A 20,316-nucleotide genomic window follows, 5' to 3' on the forward strand; every position below is an offset into this window, starting at 1 on the left:
GGATCAAAGACACTTTCACTCATTAACATTTAAATGGCCGGACGAAGGCGTGCAGGCCGCGCCCTTCAAGCCTAATTATGCAAGGCTCACGAGAGCATCCCTGGATTGGGCCATGGGCACGCTGAAAACCATCCGGCCCGCCGATCGATTGCCGCCACGCATAAATTAGAAGCCAAGCCCGAGAAGGTGGTTGATCTTCGTCTCGAACCTGCACCGATCGTCCGGGAGAGGGTGCGCGTTATTAATTCTTCGGCTATTGGTGTGCGTAGTTTGGTTTTTTTTTCGCAACCAACCCCCCACGCACCCATTAGCATAATCGAACCGTCTAAATGCATGAGACGGTGCCCGGTACTTCATCCTGCTTGCGAATGGGCTGCGGCAGCTCGCGAACGGAAGCCACATTACCGGCCATTTTCGCCGTAATTGAATGAGTTGCGAATGGTGCTGCACTACGTGACCTGGGCCGTGATCGGTTGACGTTCTAACGATGGTTGTTTCAATGGTGGCGAAGCGAAACTGAAACCTCGGGAAACGGAGATCCGGTGCGATTCACTCGCTCGCTGTTTGCTGAATCATTTCGGATGTACCGGAAGGTCCGAACAAGCAGGAAAGGCAGAGTGTGTACTGTTTTTTTTCCTATTTTTAATAAATACTTCAGTTTCTTATTTAACCGGCTTAATGGCATATAAAAATAGTCTAATAAAATACTATTTACAGTTAAGTACAGCCGTTGTGACAAGAGCGCGGTGTAACGCGCTTTTCATAGTAGGCCGTTTTTATGCTATTTTTAAACGCGCTTTAACGGCTTTTTCTGCCCTTTTTTCTTAAGCGAGTGAATTTCCCGCAAATCGATTGCGCAAATTCACAGGACACGTTGAAGGTTAGAGAATTTCCTGCACACCACAATCGAGTGGATCTTTCGCTTTCATCGTTCGTTTGGCAGATGTTCAAATACTCAAACCACAACTCACTCACGGAGCGCTTTTGTAGGAAAAAAAAATGTGCACAAAACCCGCCTACTATGAAACCGTCGCCTTACACGCCACCTTATCGAACGGGCTGTGGATGTGTTTCCTTAAGATGTTTTGTTTTTGCTTGCTTCTTCGATAGGGAATCATTTGCCATGCCGCGAACCGCACGGTGCACCGACACGGACACGAACGCGGACGAAATCAAACAAAACGAATCGAGAGAAGAAAAAAAACGTAGGCTAATGTTATCCTGTAGAAACACAGTCGAGTAAACGTTAGCAGAACTACGCAGAAACAATTGCTATGCTGGTTGGTAAGGGAAAACGCTGCGTCCTCGAAGCACGAGCGACTCACTGGGCGCCCCCATTGGAGCGTAAGACTGTAAGTAGCTAGTGTTTGGGGTGTTTTTTGTGTGTGTGAATTACTCGTTAGTGTTAAGCTTAAAACGGGCCCTGTCTGCGGCTTTGCATGTGTGTGTGTGTATGTGTGTTGGTAGAGAAGTACAATTTACTTAAACGTGTTAGTATACTACGCCTAGACGCCGCCATGCACATCGCCATTATCTGTTGGTGGGTGGTGGCAATCGAGTGTTTGGAAAGGACACACGAAACACCCAAAAAGGATTCGTTCAGGGAATTCATGGGGCTGTTTGGAAGGGGACCTGCTTGATATGATGTCGGGTGTCGAGTCCGAAAAAAGAAAAAAATCTCTCTCTCTCTCTATCTCCCTCGATTCCAGCGCACTTAGACGAAAATGAACTGGGCATCGTTGGAGGGACACTTCTTCGGTTGGCCGACCGTAAAGCGCATCCATTTGCCCCGGCAAGCCGGCATGGCGAGTGTGGTGAAGCGCGTGTTACGCCCCGTCAGTCCATCCCCTCGGCAGCGATACTTCGGTGTTTCCGGTTCGTCCTCATCCTGCACCGAGTTGCTCGCGAGCGTATCCACCGTTTTGTCCTCGTGCAGCGCTTCCAGGTCGCAGCGAACGATCACACGTTCACCCTCGGCTAGCCCACGGTACGTCGTGTCCTTGTGGCACGCTTTGGTCGCCTTGATGACCTCGAACTCGACGCAGTACCTGTGGAGAGTGGAGTTAAGGGTTAGTTCCGTGTTACGCTTCAAGCGATTCGCGGAAAATCTGTGCCACCGAAACAAGGCCCCTCACACGCTGGGGCGTATGTAATCGGAAACCAGCTCCAGAAGGACGCAATGCACCTCTCTCTCTCTCTTAGATGGCAGGATCGTGCGTCGTTGAAGCTTAATCACTCGATACCGCATCGATATTCGATTACGGCAAACGTCTGATGTTTCGTTCGAACACTTGAAAGCCTTTTCGAGCTCCGTTCCGGTGCCAACTGGCGTGTATGATTGAGCTAATCGAACCGATCGGAATGGAAAACGTTCGCTCGTTTGCTATCGTCAAATTACCATGCGATGTGAGCCTGCCATTGCTCCAATTACAACCCGCACAATCTTCACGTGCAAGTGCTTTTGCTACATTGATTGAATGATGCGAAAGATGTCGGAGTGCTTCCAAACCGGCGCTCGTCATTTGATATTATCCAAGCGAAGGAAGAAGTTCCCATTGCCACTATTGATTATACTCTCCACTGCCGGTTAAACTTTTGAGCTTCTTCAATTGCCGCTCAACGTATAAAACGTACCCCTTTTTAGCCTAAGACCGAAAATAGCTTTTCAACTCACTCACTGTACGTCAGTTTCAGTTTTGCGAGACTGATCCACTTGGGGGTGGAAGCGATGGAAAACTCGCCCACAGCCGCTCGGTGGAAAGCGAGTTTTCCCAACAGCGATTTTCCCAAAAAACGTCCCGAACAGATGCGCCCCGTCGTCGGTAAATCGATTAGTGCTCGATTGAATACCGATTAGCAAATGCAAATGCAGCACTCGGTTCGGGAGTTGCAAGCGACCGAAGGGAAAATCGGTTACAGCAGCCGGTTTGTGGGCCATAAATAGAAGCTTCCCAAAAACCCCATTGCAGGGAGTGGGGGGTCCGATACTTACTCATTTCCTCGGTTGTGCTTGAATGCGTTCTTGTAGCGCAATCGCAGGTTCCGCCGGATGTCGCTGGTGTCGTTCTCGTGGCGGCTCTTGGAGAGGGCGGCCGGCAGCAGCAGTGCAGTTTCTGTGGTGGAAAACGAGACAGGAGAAAGTGGTGGAAAATGGTGAAAAAAAAACACGCAAACACACACACACGCGGTCGGGAAAGTGAAGACCATCAGCAGCACGTGAAATTGAACCGTCCCGGCTGGCCACCCTGATAGGGCGTTAGACGGATGGAAAATCCAATCCCGGACCCTTCGGACAAGTTCTTCCATCGCCATCACCGGCATCCGCAACGCAGTCCTCGGCGGGTCGGGCAAAAAGCCGGTGGCAGCAACATTTGCAATCAAGCTCCGTTCAAGCAAAGTTTTTGATTATTTTAGCAGCGAAAGTTGCGGTGAGTGAGCACCCTGGCCGTTGTCGACTTCGGCGGAAGTTCTGCACCGTTGCCCTGGCAATGGTGCAAGACGGCAGGCTGGCTGTGGAACTGGCCCTGCGGTGAACCGTTTTCGCCTCTATGAAGCCACCCAATTTGGGCATCGTGAGGGCAAGTGTTGGGCTGGATTTATGGCGCGCCCGGTTTCGGTCAAACGCCACGACTGGGTGGATGTTTAGCGCCGGGAAACCTGGTAGGCCGGTTGGCTGTTCAAATATGGATTTGTGGTGCCATCGCAGGGGTGAGTCTGCCCTCACCCGGAGGGTGAGTTTAGCAAATGGCTATGGCGCATAGTTTGGAGCACGCCAAGTAAGGCAGCAAATATGAGGCGGCTTTTTTGTTTGCTGGTTTCGTTGCGCTCAAGTTTTAACCATGGGAAACAGCTGCATTATGTCATATGCGTACCTGGCGGTACTAAAAAAGGAAATACTCTAACCGTTTATTTAGCGTTTCGACTATCTTTTCTTAGATAAGGATTATATTCACTTCGCTGCTACTTGGTAAACACTCAAAAATAAACAGTCGACATTAGATAATCCATAATTGGAAAATGTCAATCACAGGTTTACTTTAAGTGATTGTAAAGTGATTTTTTTGTTTTCCTAATATAATAGATTAAAGTTTCTTTCAACATCCTATCATTTTTTGAGCAAACGTCATTTTAAACCACTTTAAAACATGCTTTTGAAGTCTAGAAACGTTGCTTTCAAAAGATTAAAAAAGCTTACAAAGCTTTCTCAAGTTCAAAAAAGTTGTATGAGTTTAAGCAATCAACTCAACGAATGGAAACTGCTGAAACGGGTTTTTTCAAACTCTTCCAAACACAATTTTCAGCTAACGCGCAACATATGGTCGCCTTACATCGACGCATAACACACGAAACATTCCAAGCAAAACGTTCCCTTTGATGTGCTTCCTGTAAGCTACCGTTTATGCCTCAACAGGTGAAGCATTAAGCCTGTGCAGACCTTTTAGCACACACAAAAAAAAACAGATTACCTTCCACGGGGTTTATTCCCTTCGTTCGGTGGGGGGATTGGAATTTTTTAATCGTCCCTCCGTGTAACTTCTTCGTCAATGGGGGCGAAAAAAAATATGACAGTCGAATTCCATCGCACCGATCAAACAGCTTTATTATCCGGGTAAACACTCGTCGGAAGTCTATTAAAATGTAAATCGCTGTCTTGCACATCATCGTCCGCCTGGCAAGAGGCGTCTCCGTCTCCATATCACTCGCCCACCATATCGAAGGGACTACGTTTTTAATCACTATCCGGGTGACTCGAGCTCGTCCCGAAACGTCAGCGTAAGGTCGGTGGTACAAAAAAATTTAATTTTCCCAAAATTTGAGCCATGACGAGGGAGACCCGAACATGAGACGGCCCAAAAGAGGAGCAGCAAAATGAAGAGAGAGAAAAAAAACAGCGCCCTTCAGCGATGTGGAGCAGCAAAAAACAAAACGACTTGAGGCATTTGCGTTGGGCTTTGGACTTCGGACGTAGAAAAGGGCTGCGGGTTCTGTGCGATCCGTGCGCGATACGGACGATCCTCGCGGCGCAACGATATCCCTGCCAGACAAGCGGTACACAACAACGCAGAACTTTGACACCGAATGTGGCCATCAATCATTGTAAAACGGGCTCGAAATGTACGGAGGGAAATCTGGGCAAAAAAAAAAGCACGTCCACAAACCAAACGCACAAAGTTGTGCTGTAGCGTTTGCCTGGCCCGACGAGCGAACGTTTGGGTGAACCGAACGAGCGAGACCCTGACGGCTATTGATTGTCATGAGTGATAAAATGTTCAATTTCAAATTTGGCCAACGAGCGCACTCGGTTCCAAAGGGAAGGCTTCGGTTTGGTGCAAAGGCTCAATGGTACAGACAAAAGGACCTCCCGTTTGGAAAAGGGCGGCTGTTGATGATGTTCGAACGTGTGGTTGGGTAGCATCGGCTACGGTCGAAAGCTCCGCTCCAGCAGTAACATGACACACACACACCCGGAATCCCTTGGACAGCAGAGCTGGGGGATGTTCGCGTGTGGGGCGACCGAAAGCGACAAAAAAGGAAAGCAAGGAACCGCAACATTCACACACCGGAAACAATACTCTCGGTTAAAACGGGTGGCCCAGGGATCGATGCCGGTCGGGAAACAAAACGGGAAGAAAATTTGAAACAAAAATCACCAATTGACGGCAGGGTTGCCAGCAACAGTGAGGGACGGCGCCCGTAAGTTATGCAACCGGCACGGCACAGGACCTGTCGTTTGATCCTGGACAGAGCCATCCTGCGCCGGCTCACTGTTTGGACGTTTGCGATTGCGATCCCGCAGAACAGCTTTACGTCCGTGAAGTGGAAGGACGCTAAGTGGAGAGTTGAAGCCAAAAGAGAGAGGAAAAAAAGCACCAAACGATGGGAAAATGTTAGCTCTTTGTGCCCACGCTCAGTGGAAACGAACGTCAATTTCACCCGCGTGAAGGACGACGAGAAGGTAATTTCAGTTGCAATCGCGTTTGCGAAAGTACTCTCATGATGGTCGCCGGTGTTTTTTTTTCAAGGGACAACGTGCGAAAAGGAAACACACGGACAGATAAACCAAGTGCCCCGGCCAGTAAGCGAAGGGCAGCAAACGGCAGCTATTACCGTGGCGTTTCAAAAGCGCTCTTATGTTTGTGCTCCCTTGCAAAACGAAGCCATTGGAACGCGGTTCATCGCTTACCTCGCAGTGCCTTCCGGTCGTGATGATTGTGACATTTCAGTCCCTGGCAGCCGCGCTTCTGCACCAGCGACGGGCAGTGTTTGCCGCCATTTTGTGGTTTCTGCTCGATGATGCGAGTGCGCGACATCATTCCGTTGCCGCAAGCCGTGTCACATTCGCTCCATTGGCCCCATTCACTCACGACGCAATCGATCACTGAAAACAGAGAGATAAAGAACGAGAGAGAGAGAGAGAGATGTAGAGAGACAAACAGATCAGAAACAATTGAACGGTTAATCACATGAACGCGCGCGCAATCGATGCAGCGTGTTTTACAATTATGATTTCAAATAAGGGCGCCTCCAGGGCTTCGCAAAAGGGCCGCATGGTTGCGGTTTTGCAAATGGATCACGGTCCACTGCATCTCATTTCCGGTGACCTTTTCGCGTGTGCAACGTGAAGGCGAGCGTCTAGTAAATTATTGGCTGCAACAGCAAATAAGGAAATTACTTCGGAACCACCAACGGTCGGTCGTGTTTGCTCCGTAGGGCCACCGTCAACCTGCAGTGCATTGCGATTGTACTTTGTTGCCGACCTCGTACGTTCCAGAGGAAGTGAAATGAAATTTGCTAAATAAAATAAGCCAATTCTCGCAGGCAAACCAACACCCTCGGAGAAGCCTCGAATGGTAGCGTCACTTGCCGATCGGGGACAAATATTTTCCAATTTATATTCCATCCGCCATTAATCAACTCGCAGTGCGTCCGAACTGGCGCTGTGGAGCAACAGCAGACCAGCGATGGTGATATGTTTTGATTTCGCTCGGAAATCCGCACAAGCAAGAACCACCCGATCCGGAGCACTTTTGCCCGACGTCTTCTGCTTCGGTGCCGGCTGGGAGAGATCAATAAAAATCAAGCATTCGCTCGCCTGCTACGGGCGCCGAACGTCTGGCGGCAGTTTCATGTAATAGCAGGAATGTTTGCCTATTATGGTGAGGACAACACGTCGAACCCGGGCCGCGGCTGAGATGGAAGCAAAACACCGAGAGAGACCCGGTTGTGCGAGGAATAAAAAAAAAATACCGAAAGAAACCCAACAACGCCACCGGTCAGGGCTGAATGTCGATATGTCGCTGCGATATCGTCTCCTTGGTACCCGGTACATCTTGAGCGCAAGAGAAAGACACGGCACAAAACACGAGAGATGTATGCTCCACCGAGTGTTGTTTCCCATCGGCCGGGGGCGACCAATGGGGCGTTTTCCTATTGTTTTTCGTGTCGTTTTATTATTTATGTAACCTTCAGTGAATGGGTCCACTCTGAACGAGGCACATTCTCGAGCGAAAACCGTACACCAGCGGTTCGGAAGCTACCCGGAAGCCCATTTACGTACGGCGGTCCTTTCCGCCGCTTGGATTCGAGGATTGCCGGCATGTGATGCTGTTTGCGAACGGCTCGTTCCGTGGCATGGCCAAACAAAGTGCCACTCCGGCGTTTGTCGTTATTGTGCTATTTAAGGGAGCCGGTGGTGCATTTTAAGCACATTTACAACGAAACGGGATTGCCCTACGAGTCTTCCAGACGCTCGAGACCGGCACAGGTGTGAAGGCACAAATCGGATTGCCCAAGATGCCTGCCGGACGGTAGCCAATGCAGATGCTGATTGTGATGAACCGCGTGCCCACGCGAAGCTACCATTGACAAAGGCTCGTGGGCGTTGGACACGCCGTGAGGACGTGATGACGATCCACGCAACCTTCCCCGGGCGTGATGTCTGGAAAATGGCAGATATAAACTTTTACGATGAGGACCGCACTGAAGCCGTGCACCGGCTCTTGACACCCAGTAGGCACCGGTAGGCGTTTGCGAAACGGTTTGATTAAGCCCGACGGTGCAACGACGACGAGCTGTTACGTTTTACAAGGCATGAAATATTATTACCCGTCCACGGGAGTCGCTGGGAGTCGCTTTATTATGATTAGCCAGTGCCGTGGGGGGTTGTCCTGGCGTTTCTGGCGCGCACCATGTTGCATGCGAGCAGGTGATTGACCCGCGAACGCTCGACGGCCTCGAAGCGTGGGCCTTTGCTAATGCCGCCTGATGGATAGGGAGCTTACTGCTTAGGGTGGCGCACGGATGATTGAATGTTTGCCGCCTGCGATGGCACGCACGGCCTAAAGGCACGCCACCGTCCGAAGTGATGGAATCACCGGGATTGTGTGCTGTTTGCCGCACGATTTACGATTCAATTTCGATAGTGCTGTCCTGTGGCCGGTGTGGGGTTGGTTTTTAATCCCACCACCCTTCCAATCGCATTCCAACCGAGTCGCTAGGGGTGATTATTGCAACGGCATCGCAGGAAGGCGTGCTGTGCGAATCTCGAGTTTCCCCGGTTCGTATGGTTTTGACGTGGATTGCCAGAAGCAAGCCCGTGATGTGTGCGCTGTGATGGTGCAAAGGCTGCATTTTGCATTCACACTGGCACCGGGGTGTTCCCGGGAACCCGGAACGCGAAACAAAAGGATGGTTTTTGCGTTGCGAAAAGCAGCTTCAAATAGGCTCACGTGCGTGGGGGGGGGTTTTCGCTTGAATTTTGAATGAAGCCCACATTTCGGGACCATCCGTAGCATGAGCAGGCTTTCTCGAGCATCGCACGTTAAAAAAACACACATGAATCACAAATTTAAAGCAACTTCTGAACCACACGCGCGAAAAGCCACCTTTCGGAGGAGTAGGAAAAAGAAAAACCCTGCGATCAGTCGAGCGAACAAAATAGGGACACAAAAAAGAGAGAGAGAAAAAAAACGGCAAGCTCGCCTTCGCGCCTTTGATCCTGCCGGTGGCTGGCTTTGGCGTGCTTTTGTTGACGGGCGCGCAAGATGATGAAACAGAACTCATCTTTAAGCCGTAACCGGTGGGCCGTAACAACAGCAGCAACACCATACACCCACGCAGCAAGGTTAGCACCCATTTTACCGCCCATCGGATGCAGTAGCGGATGGGGCGCTTTTTTCCGAGCTCGGAAAACCGGAGCTGATGGTTAGTGGGAAGCTTTAACGTGACGGTAACACGTTACCATCGCCTACTCATTTTTTTTTCTTCACTCACCGATAGTTGTGTGAAACGAGTGGCCGTTTCTCTAACGAGCGATTAAACAAAAAACTAGCGAGCTTTCCCACAACGAAGCGTCGGTGTAAAATCCTCTTACGCCGTCCGTGGCGTTGAAATAAATGATTGCATATGTAACACCCGACTCAGTAGGGCATGCAAAAAAAACAATGCGCAACAAAAACTTTACAAAAAATAAAACCAGAAACATACCGGTGGTCCGGTTTGGTTGCATTCCTGGTAGCAGAAAAGGACACCGCTTTGCACTCCATTTGAGGGGAGGTTTTTCCAGTGCTTGCGCTCGGCAGGGCAAGCTAATTAGGGGCGGTTATAAATATGGCACGGTGGAAATGAAAATGAAACGCCTTCTCGAGCCGCGGGAGCTGCGTCAGCACGCAAGCTAGGATTATGTTGGCGTGTTTCGCGCAGATGCGCTGGAATTTTGTGCCTCACAAATGAGCAGCTTTTCGACTACCGGTGGGAAGGGGGCTTTTCTATTCCCTCTTGGTGGGGGAGTGGGAGGTGAAATCAACACACACACACACACACATAAAAAAGGAGCAAAAGTACCTTGCGGTGGCATCAACCCCGAGCGTGAGAGTGTTTCGCGTCGAGGTCGAAACGATGCGGTTGTTATTACTTCTATGAATAACGCTCAAAAACGTCGAGCCACTTAGCTGGGGAGAGGAAATTTAATCAGCAGGAAATAAAGACGCAAGCCGTATCGAATCCTTTTCCACCCTTGCCTGCCGGAGTTTCAGCGAGAACGCAAACCGTATCTGCGCCTTTGTTCCGTAAGTACCAATATCTCGTTAAGCCGAGAGTTTATCAAACTTCTGCTGCCTTGGGCGGGTTGTGTAGGTTGTGCGCATCTCCACGCGTTCATGCATAATTCAAGCCCACCGGGGGCTGGTGGAGGTGTTTCAAGTTTTATTTCCCCATCCACCCAGATCCACCGGCAGGATGCCCAACATCCCTCGAATGCAGCCGCACGGTCGCATATTAAGCAATCTCCGCCATGCTTACACGAATTGCAAATGAGCCTCGCGGGGTGTGCGTTTGTGTGGTTTACTTGTTTTCGTTTCCCCCTTTTCTTTTTTTTTTTTTGTTCCTTGCCGTTAACTTGCTTTCAGCCTCCCTCGCACTCCGGTCTTTCAATTGCGACATGAAGAATTCATTCCGCCTGCGTCGAGGCGCATCCAGGCGCATTTCATTTTGCGAGCTTTTTAGCCCGGCGTTGACGTGGGCGTTCGCAACCGAGACACACCATTCCGTGCAGACGATTGCAGTCGCGTTGGCTGCCGAAAAATTATGCTCCGGATAATTCACGGTTGCTCTAGGGTTGGGATGGGGAAAATTACCATTCTCCGCCGGAGGCGAACGTAAATTATTTACAGCGCGCGAGAACAAACTGTAATTTAGATGTTAAATAAACCGGCTCCGTGGGTGGTGCTGAGCCGGCGAAACTTTGCCCTTTTTCCACGCCTTTAGCGCTAGGATGGGGCTAGAACTTTTCCCACCCACCGGAAGCGAACGGGTTGGGAAAGAAAGCGCTCTTCATTAACTCAGCGCTTAAATGTTTGTCCTCGCAAACGGGCTATCGATGATGATGGGCCGGGTTGAGCTGGGTTCATTTGTTTCTCGTGTACTCGGGCCTGTATTCCATGCTCGAGGCGAGCTCCATGTTGAGTTATTATTCTGTTCTAACTCCGCCCCCCGGCCAAAAAGCACCCTCGGGGTGGATGCATTTTGCTGTGCATGTTGCCTACCTTTCAGGGGACGACGACGAGTGAGTGCATCTGCCGTTGAAAGGCTCACCCGGTGAACAACATCCGGACCAGCGGGCGGGCTCATCATCAAATCATCAAATGCTCGTTTTTGAAAGGCTCCTCAAGGGGTTGGCTTCCTGGGAATGGGCCACAGACAGCAGGCTGGTTTTCCCACCGACTGCATGCAACCGTAAGCAAGGTCCAACCGACCGCTTTCGGGCATTCGGGGCACGTACGTCCACAACGAAGTCCGGAACGGGAATTGTGGTGCATCCCAATGCGAGTTCATTTCCCCTGGGTGGCTTCCGGCAGATGGTATTGAAAATTTGCATTCTCTTTCCCAGTGCCATTAGGGCGACGTATTCCGTTGCCGAATGGAAAAACCGTTAGATGTCTCGAGAAGCTGATCTCGTTCGGGCGACTTTCGATTGATGTTTTGCGAGTTAAAGCCGTAACTTAAGTTCGCAATAATTCAGCCATGCACACCAAACAAAACGAATGAACCGTGCGGGAGCACCACAAAATCTAATTATTTACCTCCCGGACCCACCGGACTCGTAATTGATAAAGTTTTGACCCAATCTCCGGAACTTGATGATTCATAAAACAACACCGTGCCATCTTGACGGGGTTCTCCCTTTTTCTCGCGTGCCACAGCGCGTGCCCACCAAAAAGAAAGGGGCAAAACAACGCCAGCAAAACATCACCTGTCCGAATGGTTTTTGAAACTTCCGAGTGTCCTCTCCGCGCTGCTCGGCCAGGCGTCCGAAATTTTAATGAAAAACGAAATAAATATAAATTCGCTCTCGCTCTCTCTTCTGCAGGGGTTTTCTTACGATAGCGCATTAAACAACAGCAAAAAAAAAGCGAAGCTACAACTCTCCATCTAGAAAGTTGCTTCATTCAGCCACAAACGACAGGTCCTTCAGTGTCGGGAGGATGCAAACGGAAACCTGCAGGTTGAGCTGGTTCCCCTTTGTTTTCTTGACCAGTGTGCTATCTCTCGCTCACTCTTACACGCTCGCTAGCATCCAGAGACCACGCTTTTCCGACTTGCCCATTACCATTTCCATTTATATTCGAGATTTTTCGGTTTTGACGGGCGTGTGGAACTTTGCTGATAGCGTGAAACATTACGTGAGAAAGAGCAAGCAAGAGAGCACGAGCGAGCGAGAGAACATTTTCCATGAATTTCATTTCGCACCGCCGGACACCGGCCTGCCGATGACAACGATGACGATGAAGTTGACGTTGATGGTAACGATCCTTCCCGCTGGGTGGACATTTTTCCGAAAGGAAGTTAGTTAGCACCGGAAATGGTTATTTTACGGTGAGGTTTGTTTGAATTTTTATTCCACGTCCTCAGTGTCTTTTTGCCGCGTGGGGGTGGGTTTCTTTCTGCCCTTCTGCCACTCCCTGTCAGCTTTCGACACCCCCCCCACACGGTCTGGTATTACTTTTATATTCAGATTTTACCGCCCGAGTCCCGCGAACAGCAACAGGAACGAGAGCACGGTAAAACATCAACATATTCATAAACTATAATACTGGCGTGCAGGCGTGGGTCTGGGCAACTTTCCCTCGTGTTGGAGTGGGAAATGGCCACACGCATTTTGACGAAATTGCGGACCAAAAGCATGGGGCTGCAAATCTCGCGGCTCACGAAACCAACACATCGACGTGGCCAAATTGGCCCCAACGGATGGGGTGCCCTCTTGAATGGTGAAAATTTCCATAAATAATGTGAGCTAACGCAAGGGTGCGCCTTCCGGGAAATGCACGCACAATACGCGCGGTAGATGGTAGAGTTTCCCGGGTTGCAGCTGAGTTTCGACCCCATAATAGGGGGGTTTTTCGGTGCTGTTGCAACCGTTTCCCGAGTGGTGGTGATCGGTTGAATGCAATCGATCGAATCGAGGCGGATAGCTAAAAATAATGCTCCGACCCTCAGCCGAGGGCCTGATTTATGATCGCAACACGGTTGCGGTAGCACGGATCGCGCCCGTGATTCATGGCGCAGCGTGGCGATTAATTATGCAACCGTGTGCACCCCGATCCGCACACTCTGCCAAATCCCTTTCGGGAGGCATCCGAGAAGGAAGTACAACATCAGCACAGCGAGGGAAAAAAAGAGATTTACAGGCTTCGCCCCATTTACCGGGATCCCGCAAGGATCGATCACGAAATCGCACGTTTCGGATCGCATCTAATCCCTGCTCTGGCTATCATGTTTTCCTTTTTTCTTTTGTTTCTCCCCACAGCCATAGCTACTGGGTCCCTTTTCCCGAGTCCCTTTTCGCGGTCCATTATTTGCCTGCGTTTGACCAACTTTCCAATTACTTTCTTCACCCGACCGTGGCGTCCGTGAGGGGGATCCCTCGAAAGGATTAATGGTGCCGTGGTGTGTTTTGTTTATCATTTTAGCACAAATCTAGCGCGACCGTCGCACGTCCGTGGCGTGGCTAATGGGCTTTAATCCCTTGCACCCTCTCGGGCCACCTGGGCAGCCGAGAGATGCAACTCTCCGTGGTGCTCTGGTTTGATTGCGAAGTTTTTGATTAATAGTTGCTCGGGTGTGATGGATGATGAGCGTACGCGCTCGGTTGGCAGGTAATCCTGCCGATAAATCACGCACGCGGAAAAGCCGTGTTTTTTGTTCCGTGTCTCTCTGACCAGTGGCTCGGGGTGCAGTTATCCTAAGTGCGCTAAATCGATCGGGTGAGTATATATATTTTAGAATGGCTGACCGGTTAAATTGAAGCGTTACATGAGCATATTGTGAGGCACCGATCGATTTAAGGGCTTTTGATTTTAGAGGACGAGAGCTAATGGAAGTTGTTTCGTGTTTTGACAACTTGTGCAGGGTTAGCATTTCTGATGGAAATTTAATTGATAATAAATGTTTAATAGAATTCATTCTGTATTAAGAAAAGCAGATCATGACTCCCAAACATAATATTGATTTAATCTACATCCACAAGACGTAACATACAATGCCACGTAAAAGGACACCCTAAAAAACTGCCCTTTAATGAGTTTCAATCCTTCTGAAGGTGGAATTAAATATCACACAGCTTCACAAAAGTTCATTTTCAATCATGTATAAAAACTAATTCAATTATTTTCCTGCAAAAACATTCAATTGAAAAAGATTCCTTAGAATGAATACTTCAAGTTAAGAAAACCAATGGCATTTCTTGAAATATTATTTAAAAAAAGCAACACAAACTACGTTTTCGAAACTCAATCGACAACGACACAAAAAGAGTTGACTGTCCTTTTAAGCACCGTTGCCTTACGCGCGTGTGGAATTCCCTCGCAGCATGGTGGAAAATCGTAAAGACATTCATAAACTGCCCCCCCAAAGGCGACGCACGCTAATGGCAGCTACTTTGTTGCTGCCCACCCAGCGGTTAATTCCAACCTCCTCGCTTTGGGGTCACTATAACTCACCTCCACAGTGTGACTTGAAGTCGTCGCAGCAGTCGCCCAGCTTCAGACAGGCGTGATCGCAGTAGCACGGCTTATCGTTCAGATCCTCGATGATCGCGTTCAGTGGGGCCTTCTGCACCACGCACGATGAGTCGCGCCCGTTGCAGCATAAGGTGGCCTCTCGGCAGGACCCACCATACACGCCTCGGATCATCGCACCCAGCGACACCAACGACACCGCGAACAGCACGTATCGTACACCCATTTTGCTTTCCGGCTTTCGTCCAACTAAGAGCGGCGATGTTGGCTCTACGCGATCACGGCTTTGATTATCGCCCGATTCGACGCAATTGCAGTGGTTTCTGCTTCAGTCCTGGGACGGTACCAGACAGTGGCAGCTCATCCACACACACACCACGCACCACGGCACAAAATATCCACCGGTTCTTGCACGCGAAGTGCGTGTTCTTCGTACTCGCCTCGCGTCAGGAAGAGCTGCACTGAAAAGAGACCAAAAAAGGGAAGCGAAGAAATGAAATTAAAGCACAAACCGGCAACCAGGAAAAGGAAGATAAAACCGCAACGGCTAAGCAGCGAGATAATGAATTGCTATCGATTTCGGGCGAGCACCGAAACGGGCACTAAATCACCGCGCGTAATTGGGTGCGAGGACGCAACTGCACGGGCCAGGATCATGCTGCCGTTGTGCAAGGCGAGATCTTCCCAGCGGCCGTCCATCTTGCCCGGTCGGCATCCAATTTTCGCGGAAGGATCGAGTTTCCTGACTCTAGCTTTTTTTTTCTCAGCTATCCTTTTTTGCGATTCTTCTCATTCACTCTCTCGCTCTTTCTCTCTGTTGAATTGCATTCCTCCAATCTCACAAACGAAGCGCAAATAAACCGCCACACAGACACAGCTTCTTCGTGCGCTGAATGGAATCGGAAGGAGAATGAGCTTTTTTTTTGGGAGCTCGTATTTTTTGTGTTTTTGGGCTGCTTTTCCGAAGTCAATGAGAAGGATATAAATCGCCGAAGAATGCCCCGCGCAAAAGGGGCATTGATAAATGGGCGCTCGGCGTGCGTTTTCATAATTTTGCTCGTTTACCGACAAAAAAAACCAAAAAAAAAAGGGCAGGAAGAAAACAAATTCGCATCCCCACGAGGCGAATGAATATGCACGCCCCGGTTTCCATTTCCCACAAACAAATGGCCGGTCGTGAAACGAACCAGATAAATCAAACGTTCGTTCATTTCGGGGCGAGTGTTGAACATGCGAACAAGCAGCATTTCATGGTAGGGAATGGATTCCTTAGTCCTCATTACAAGGATCAGACGTGCTTCGTTCGACCTGCAGCCTGTTGAGTGGTCGCCTTTTCATCCACACCCGCGTTCGAAATATTACACGTGACGTCTTGATCCGGTTCGGGTGATTGAATTATGAACGGACCTCGGAGTTTGGTCGCAGCTTGTGTGAGGCATTAGTAGCACGCAAGGACACCCCACGATCGTCTCGGTTGGGTCGAGCTTAACGAGCAACCAGCCAGGACGTGATGTAGTAACCTATTAACGGGCGGGGTGTTGGATGGGAAAACTTTGCACCCACAACGTCGGAGCCAGGACAACTGGCAGCAAAACACCACGCTAATGGTCGCCTGGTCCGAAATCTGCACCAAACGAATTACTGGCCGCTATCTTCGCTACCACTGCCATCTGCTCGAAGGCTAATTTATTCGCCCGAAGGAGCTCGAGCTCGGGCACCGTATCGTGTGTCATGTGTCAGGATTGTGGTGGGAAAACGTACGACAAAGCCGGCTTTCCCCGAGGCTGGTAGGGCAGGCGTAAATAATGAAGGCAGAAAAGTCACCACCCGGCGGTCCGGACCCGGACCCGACCCGATAGCCAACTTTAATTTGGCCCATTCGTCTGCGACGGTGCGTGGGATGGCGAAGATTTGTCCCTGTCTCGGGCGGCCCGTTTCTTATCGCTCATGTGCCGCTGTTCTGGTCAGCATTGAATGGAAACTTGACCACCGGGTGGCAAGATACGGCTAATCGACATTCCGTTAAGTTCCTGCTGCTGGCACCGTGCGAAAGGTCAGCGAGGATCAAAACGCCTCGGATCGCCGGGATTGGGACAAAAGGGACAGCGATTCGGGAAGCGTGGGTTTCTTGTTTGTCACCATGACCGAGAAAATGGGCACCCAGAATGGGGATGGGGTCAAGCCAAGGATTGGTGAAACAAAAAAAAAAAGGTGAGCGGAATTTCGTTTCCAAGCGACATCTGTGACCAAGCACGGGGGAAAGAAACTTTCCCGCTGGTTCCATTTTTCCTTTTTTTTGTCTCAACGAAACGAGCCTCAAAAACAGAGAGAAAACCCCTCTGATAAGTCTAGCCTGACCTGACCATACGCCCACAAGTCAATCATGGCCGCGAGCGGTACATAATCCCCTGCCACGATCGGCTTCCCGGTGGATGATCGAGCGGTTGCTGAGAATCTGATTCCCAACGTATGTTATGGGGCTCTTTTTTTTGGGGGTTTCTCCCGCCCAGACCGGGATTACAATCGAAATCCGATTTTGCATACGCCGTCGGACGTCGGCTTTCTCTTGACGGACTGTAAGGGAAACCTAGTTCGTGGCGGCTTACGAGGTGACGGTTTACGTTTTAAGGTGATCCATTTCGGCTCCCGTTAAAGCTACACGAAAGCTATTCCTAATCGGGACGATTTTATGAGGGGATTTGTTAATGTTTAAATCATTTTATCACCACGATAATACTTTCTGGTTGGAAAGTAAGGCCGGATTGTACTTTGGAAGATATCAAAAACAGGAAATACTTCGATACCTGTTTTGATCCTAGAGCTTCTAGATAAAAAGCTCTCTATTAGCATGCGTTACGCCCAATTCCATGAGGAAAGGAATCAGATCAACTCTCATGATATTCCCTTAGAATACGGAAACTTTATCTGCCATGGTGATTGAAGGACCCCGGGCTTTATCTTTCGTGCCACCCCGTAAGCGTCCTGGTTCCATCCGGACTATTTTCCTCGCAATTTGTAGGCTTTTAGCGAGAAAGGCTCATCTCCGTCGGCATAATAGAAAGCGATATTACCTGCTCACCAGCACACCGCACAAAAGCGTGAATGGAAACTAGGTCGCAATAATGCACTTTCCACCAGACAGCCGGAAAATGCGAAATCGTTCCGTACGAAGCGGACGCTCTTGCATTCCAGCGAACCTGCCACAGAGCCTGTCTGTCCCCCCTGTGTTGGCCGTAATAAGCTTCCGCAGAAAACAAACCACTTACCGAAGCGGCCAGCCAGAGGGCTCGTGCACAAAGTATCACGAGCTCGATGCGGTGTAAAAAGGTCCTACAGCCCCAACCGAGCCGTTTCCGGGTCGACAAAAATCGCTATCAGCAGTTCCTGTGACAGCAGGCAAACTGTCTGCGAGTTTGCAACGCTGCACCGGAGCAGTCTCACGCCAAGTTCTCGAGATACAGGTGTCAAGGAAGTCAACGGGCCAAGGAAAAAAAACGAACCCGCTTCCTGGGACCTCTCGGTGCAGCTTACAATAAATCATGAGTCAACCTGCCTTCTGACGACCACCAGCGTGTGCTTTTTCGGAGTTTTTCCACGCCCGGGCTCGGTGTGAATGTTTTATAATTTTCCTGAGCAATCACTTCCGGTGCCCTTCTTCCGGTTTCCCTTTTTAATCCTGTGCGCGAGCGCGCTATTGTCACACGGACTCACATCGGACGCTCTCCCCCCAGGGGGGTTGAATGGTGCATTCTTCGCCCGAGCTGAACCTCGTCAGGCGCCAGTCTAGAAAGAAGTCCTCGCAAAAGGATCCACGGCGTGAGTGAGTGTGCCTTCCGGGAAAAGTGGGTGCAGAAACTTTGCTCATCATTTTATTCGACCCACAGCCACCCAACAGCCGAGATGGCAACGTGAACCGAGCTTATGCATTTTCAATGCACTTTCATGCGCGCAAAAGCGATGCAACAAAAGGCGACCTCTCGTGCGATGGGACGCGAGGGTTCGGTTAACACATTTTCCTGTCCTGCGGCTGAGAGTGAGAGCGAGAGAGTGAGAGAGAGAGAGAGAGAGAGAGAGATGACAAAAAATTACCAACATTCTATGCGAAGTTTCATTGCAGCATCTTTTCGATAGGCAAAAGGTGACACATCCGTTGCAGAATGCAACGAAAAGTAAACCTTCTCAAGCTCCCAAGAGGGAGGATTTTTTTCCTATCTTTTTCGAACCTTGAGACCCATCTCCCGTGGCTTGTCACGGGGCACACACATAAAAAAGATAGGGTTGCAAAAGTTCTCCCACAAACAAGCGAAAGGAAGCACTGGAACGTGGAACTCGCAGTACGCCATTCCCGAACGGCACGTTTTTATGACAGATCAGGCAAAGCTCAACCGCACGATCGAAAGGAAATTCCGATCGGCACGAACCAGTCCCGGGGGCTATCGGTTGTGAAAAAAAAACGAGCTATTATATCATCCACCAGGCCACACGCTCGCGATGGCCGGTCGCCTTGTTTGACTTATTGATGCGGTTGATTGACACATTCGTTAGTGCGCGCATTCACCGAAGGAAACGTAAACCTCGCGCGAGATAAGACGCTCGGCTTGAAGCATGAAACACCTCGAGCCTTAGCCCGTTTTTCGTGTCACCCGTCAGCGCTTGTTTGGCTGTGGATTACTCCCGCGCGCGGGGTGGTTCGTCGTGGTGGTGATGGTGGGTGAATATTAGATCGCTCCCTTGGTCCCTTGGTGGAGGGAAAAATCGGATTCCCGAGACGCGACCCTTCGCGCCTATAATTGGTCGAGCGATTGTGAAATGGTTCCCGCTTGGCCTCGATGACGTGCGACGTGACGTGAATAGGTACGAAAGCGTTAAAAAGCACGTCCCAAGAAGCTGACGCGATCGTGGGATCGATTGTGGAAATCAGAAGGTCTAAAAACGATCGATCGCCCACGCTCGCGTGCCTTCCGTCGATTGGGGTCAAAGGTCAAGGGACATTTCTTTAACAACAACAACAACAAAAAAACGATGTCATATTTCATAGCACCGGGGGGGGGGTCAATTAATCAGTTCGACCGATGGCGTGCCTGTGAAGGTGCTAATTGGCACTGGTAAAAAAAGGGTAAGTGATCATTTGTTCACACGGTAGCCGGTGGGTGGTTGGATTGAGGAAAATTCCCGAGGGTTGTTTCACCACCGCCTGCGCTGATCCTTATGCAACCCTGCACGAGCGCACCGATGACGCAAGGAAGTGTGAACGATGACAACACGCCGCTACATAGGCGTTTGGCGAAAATGTAAATGTTGTATGATTTATTGCCGCTGTAGGCCGGGATTTTTTTTATAGTTATACATATTTGATTCGTTGCCTCAAAAGGTAGACAGCGAGTAGGTTATGTCAAGCCTTTTTTTTGAGTTCAGACATAAAACTAGCATGTTGTCATCTTTCGAGCAGCTTGCGATCTGCTCGAACCATCAAACGATGCTTGATTGTGCACTTTAATGCAGTTATTTAAATTCAACGCCTTTACCGTGAACATAAAGCAAAGCCAAAGCTATGGTCACTGGTGCGATTTAAATAACAAATCGCATAAAAGCACGTGATTCGTAATTTGAATGCAAAAGTTGTAAAAAAACAACCTTACATCGATTAGTGCTGTCCTTTTTTAATGCAACCAAACGGCTTATTCGGTCCATCGATTCACTGGTGCATGAATTTCAAGAACGTAAAAACGACGCATGCAGCAGAGACGACCAAAACGGATGCGATAAGAATTTTATATCCACCATAAATCAGCGGACATGAAAA

At 49.7% G+C, this 20,316-nt stretch overlaps 1 protein-coding gene across 1 annotated transcript; it reads right to left on the reverse strand.

Moving 5' to 3' along the window:
• Positions 1-1,714: 1,714 nt before the first annotated feature.
• On the reverse strand, positions 1,715-14,739 carry LOC128732123 (somatomedin-B and thrombospondin type-1 domain-containing protein). The gene is made up of 4 exons (XM_053825290.1): positions 14,496-14,739; positions 6,185-6,379; positions 2,993-3,113; positions 1,715-2,048 (listed from the first exon to the last, which is right to left on the reverse strand). The coding sequence occupies exons 1-4, from the start codon at positions 14,737-14,739 to the stop codon at positions 1,715-1,717; spliced, it is 894 nt and encodes a 297-aa protein (XP_053681265.1).
• Between the last annotated feature and the right edge of the window lie 5,577 nt (positions 14,740-20,316).

This window comes from Anopheles nili, chromosome 2 (genome assembly GCF_943737925.1).
Source record: "Anopheles nili chromosome 2, idAnoNiliSN_F5_01, whole genome shotgun sequence".
NCBI lineage: Eukaryota > Metazoa > Arthropoda > Insecta > Diptera > Culicidae > Anopheles > Anopheles nili.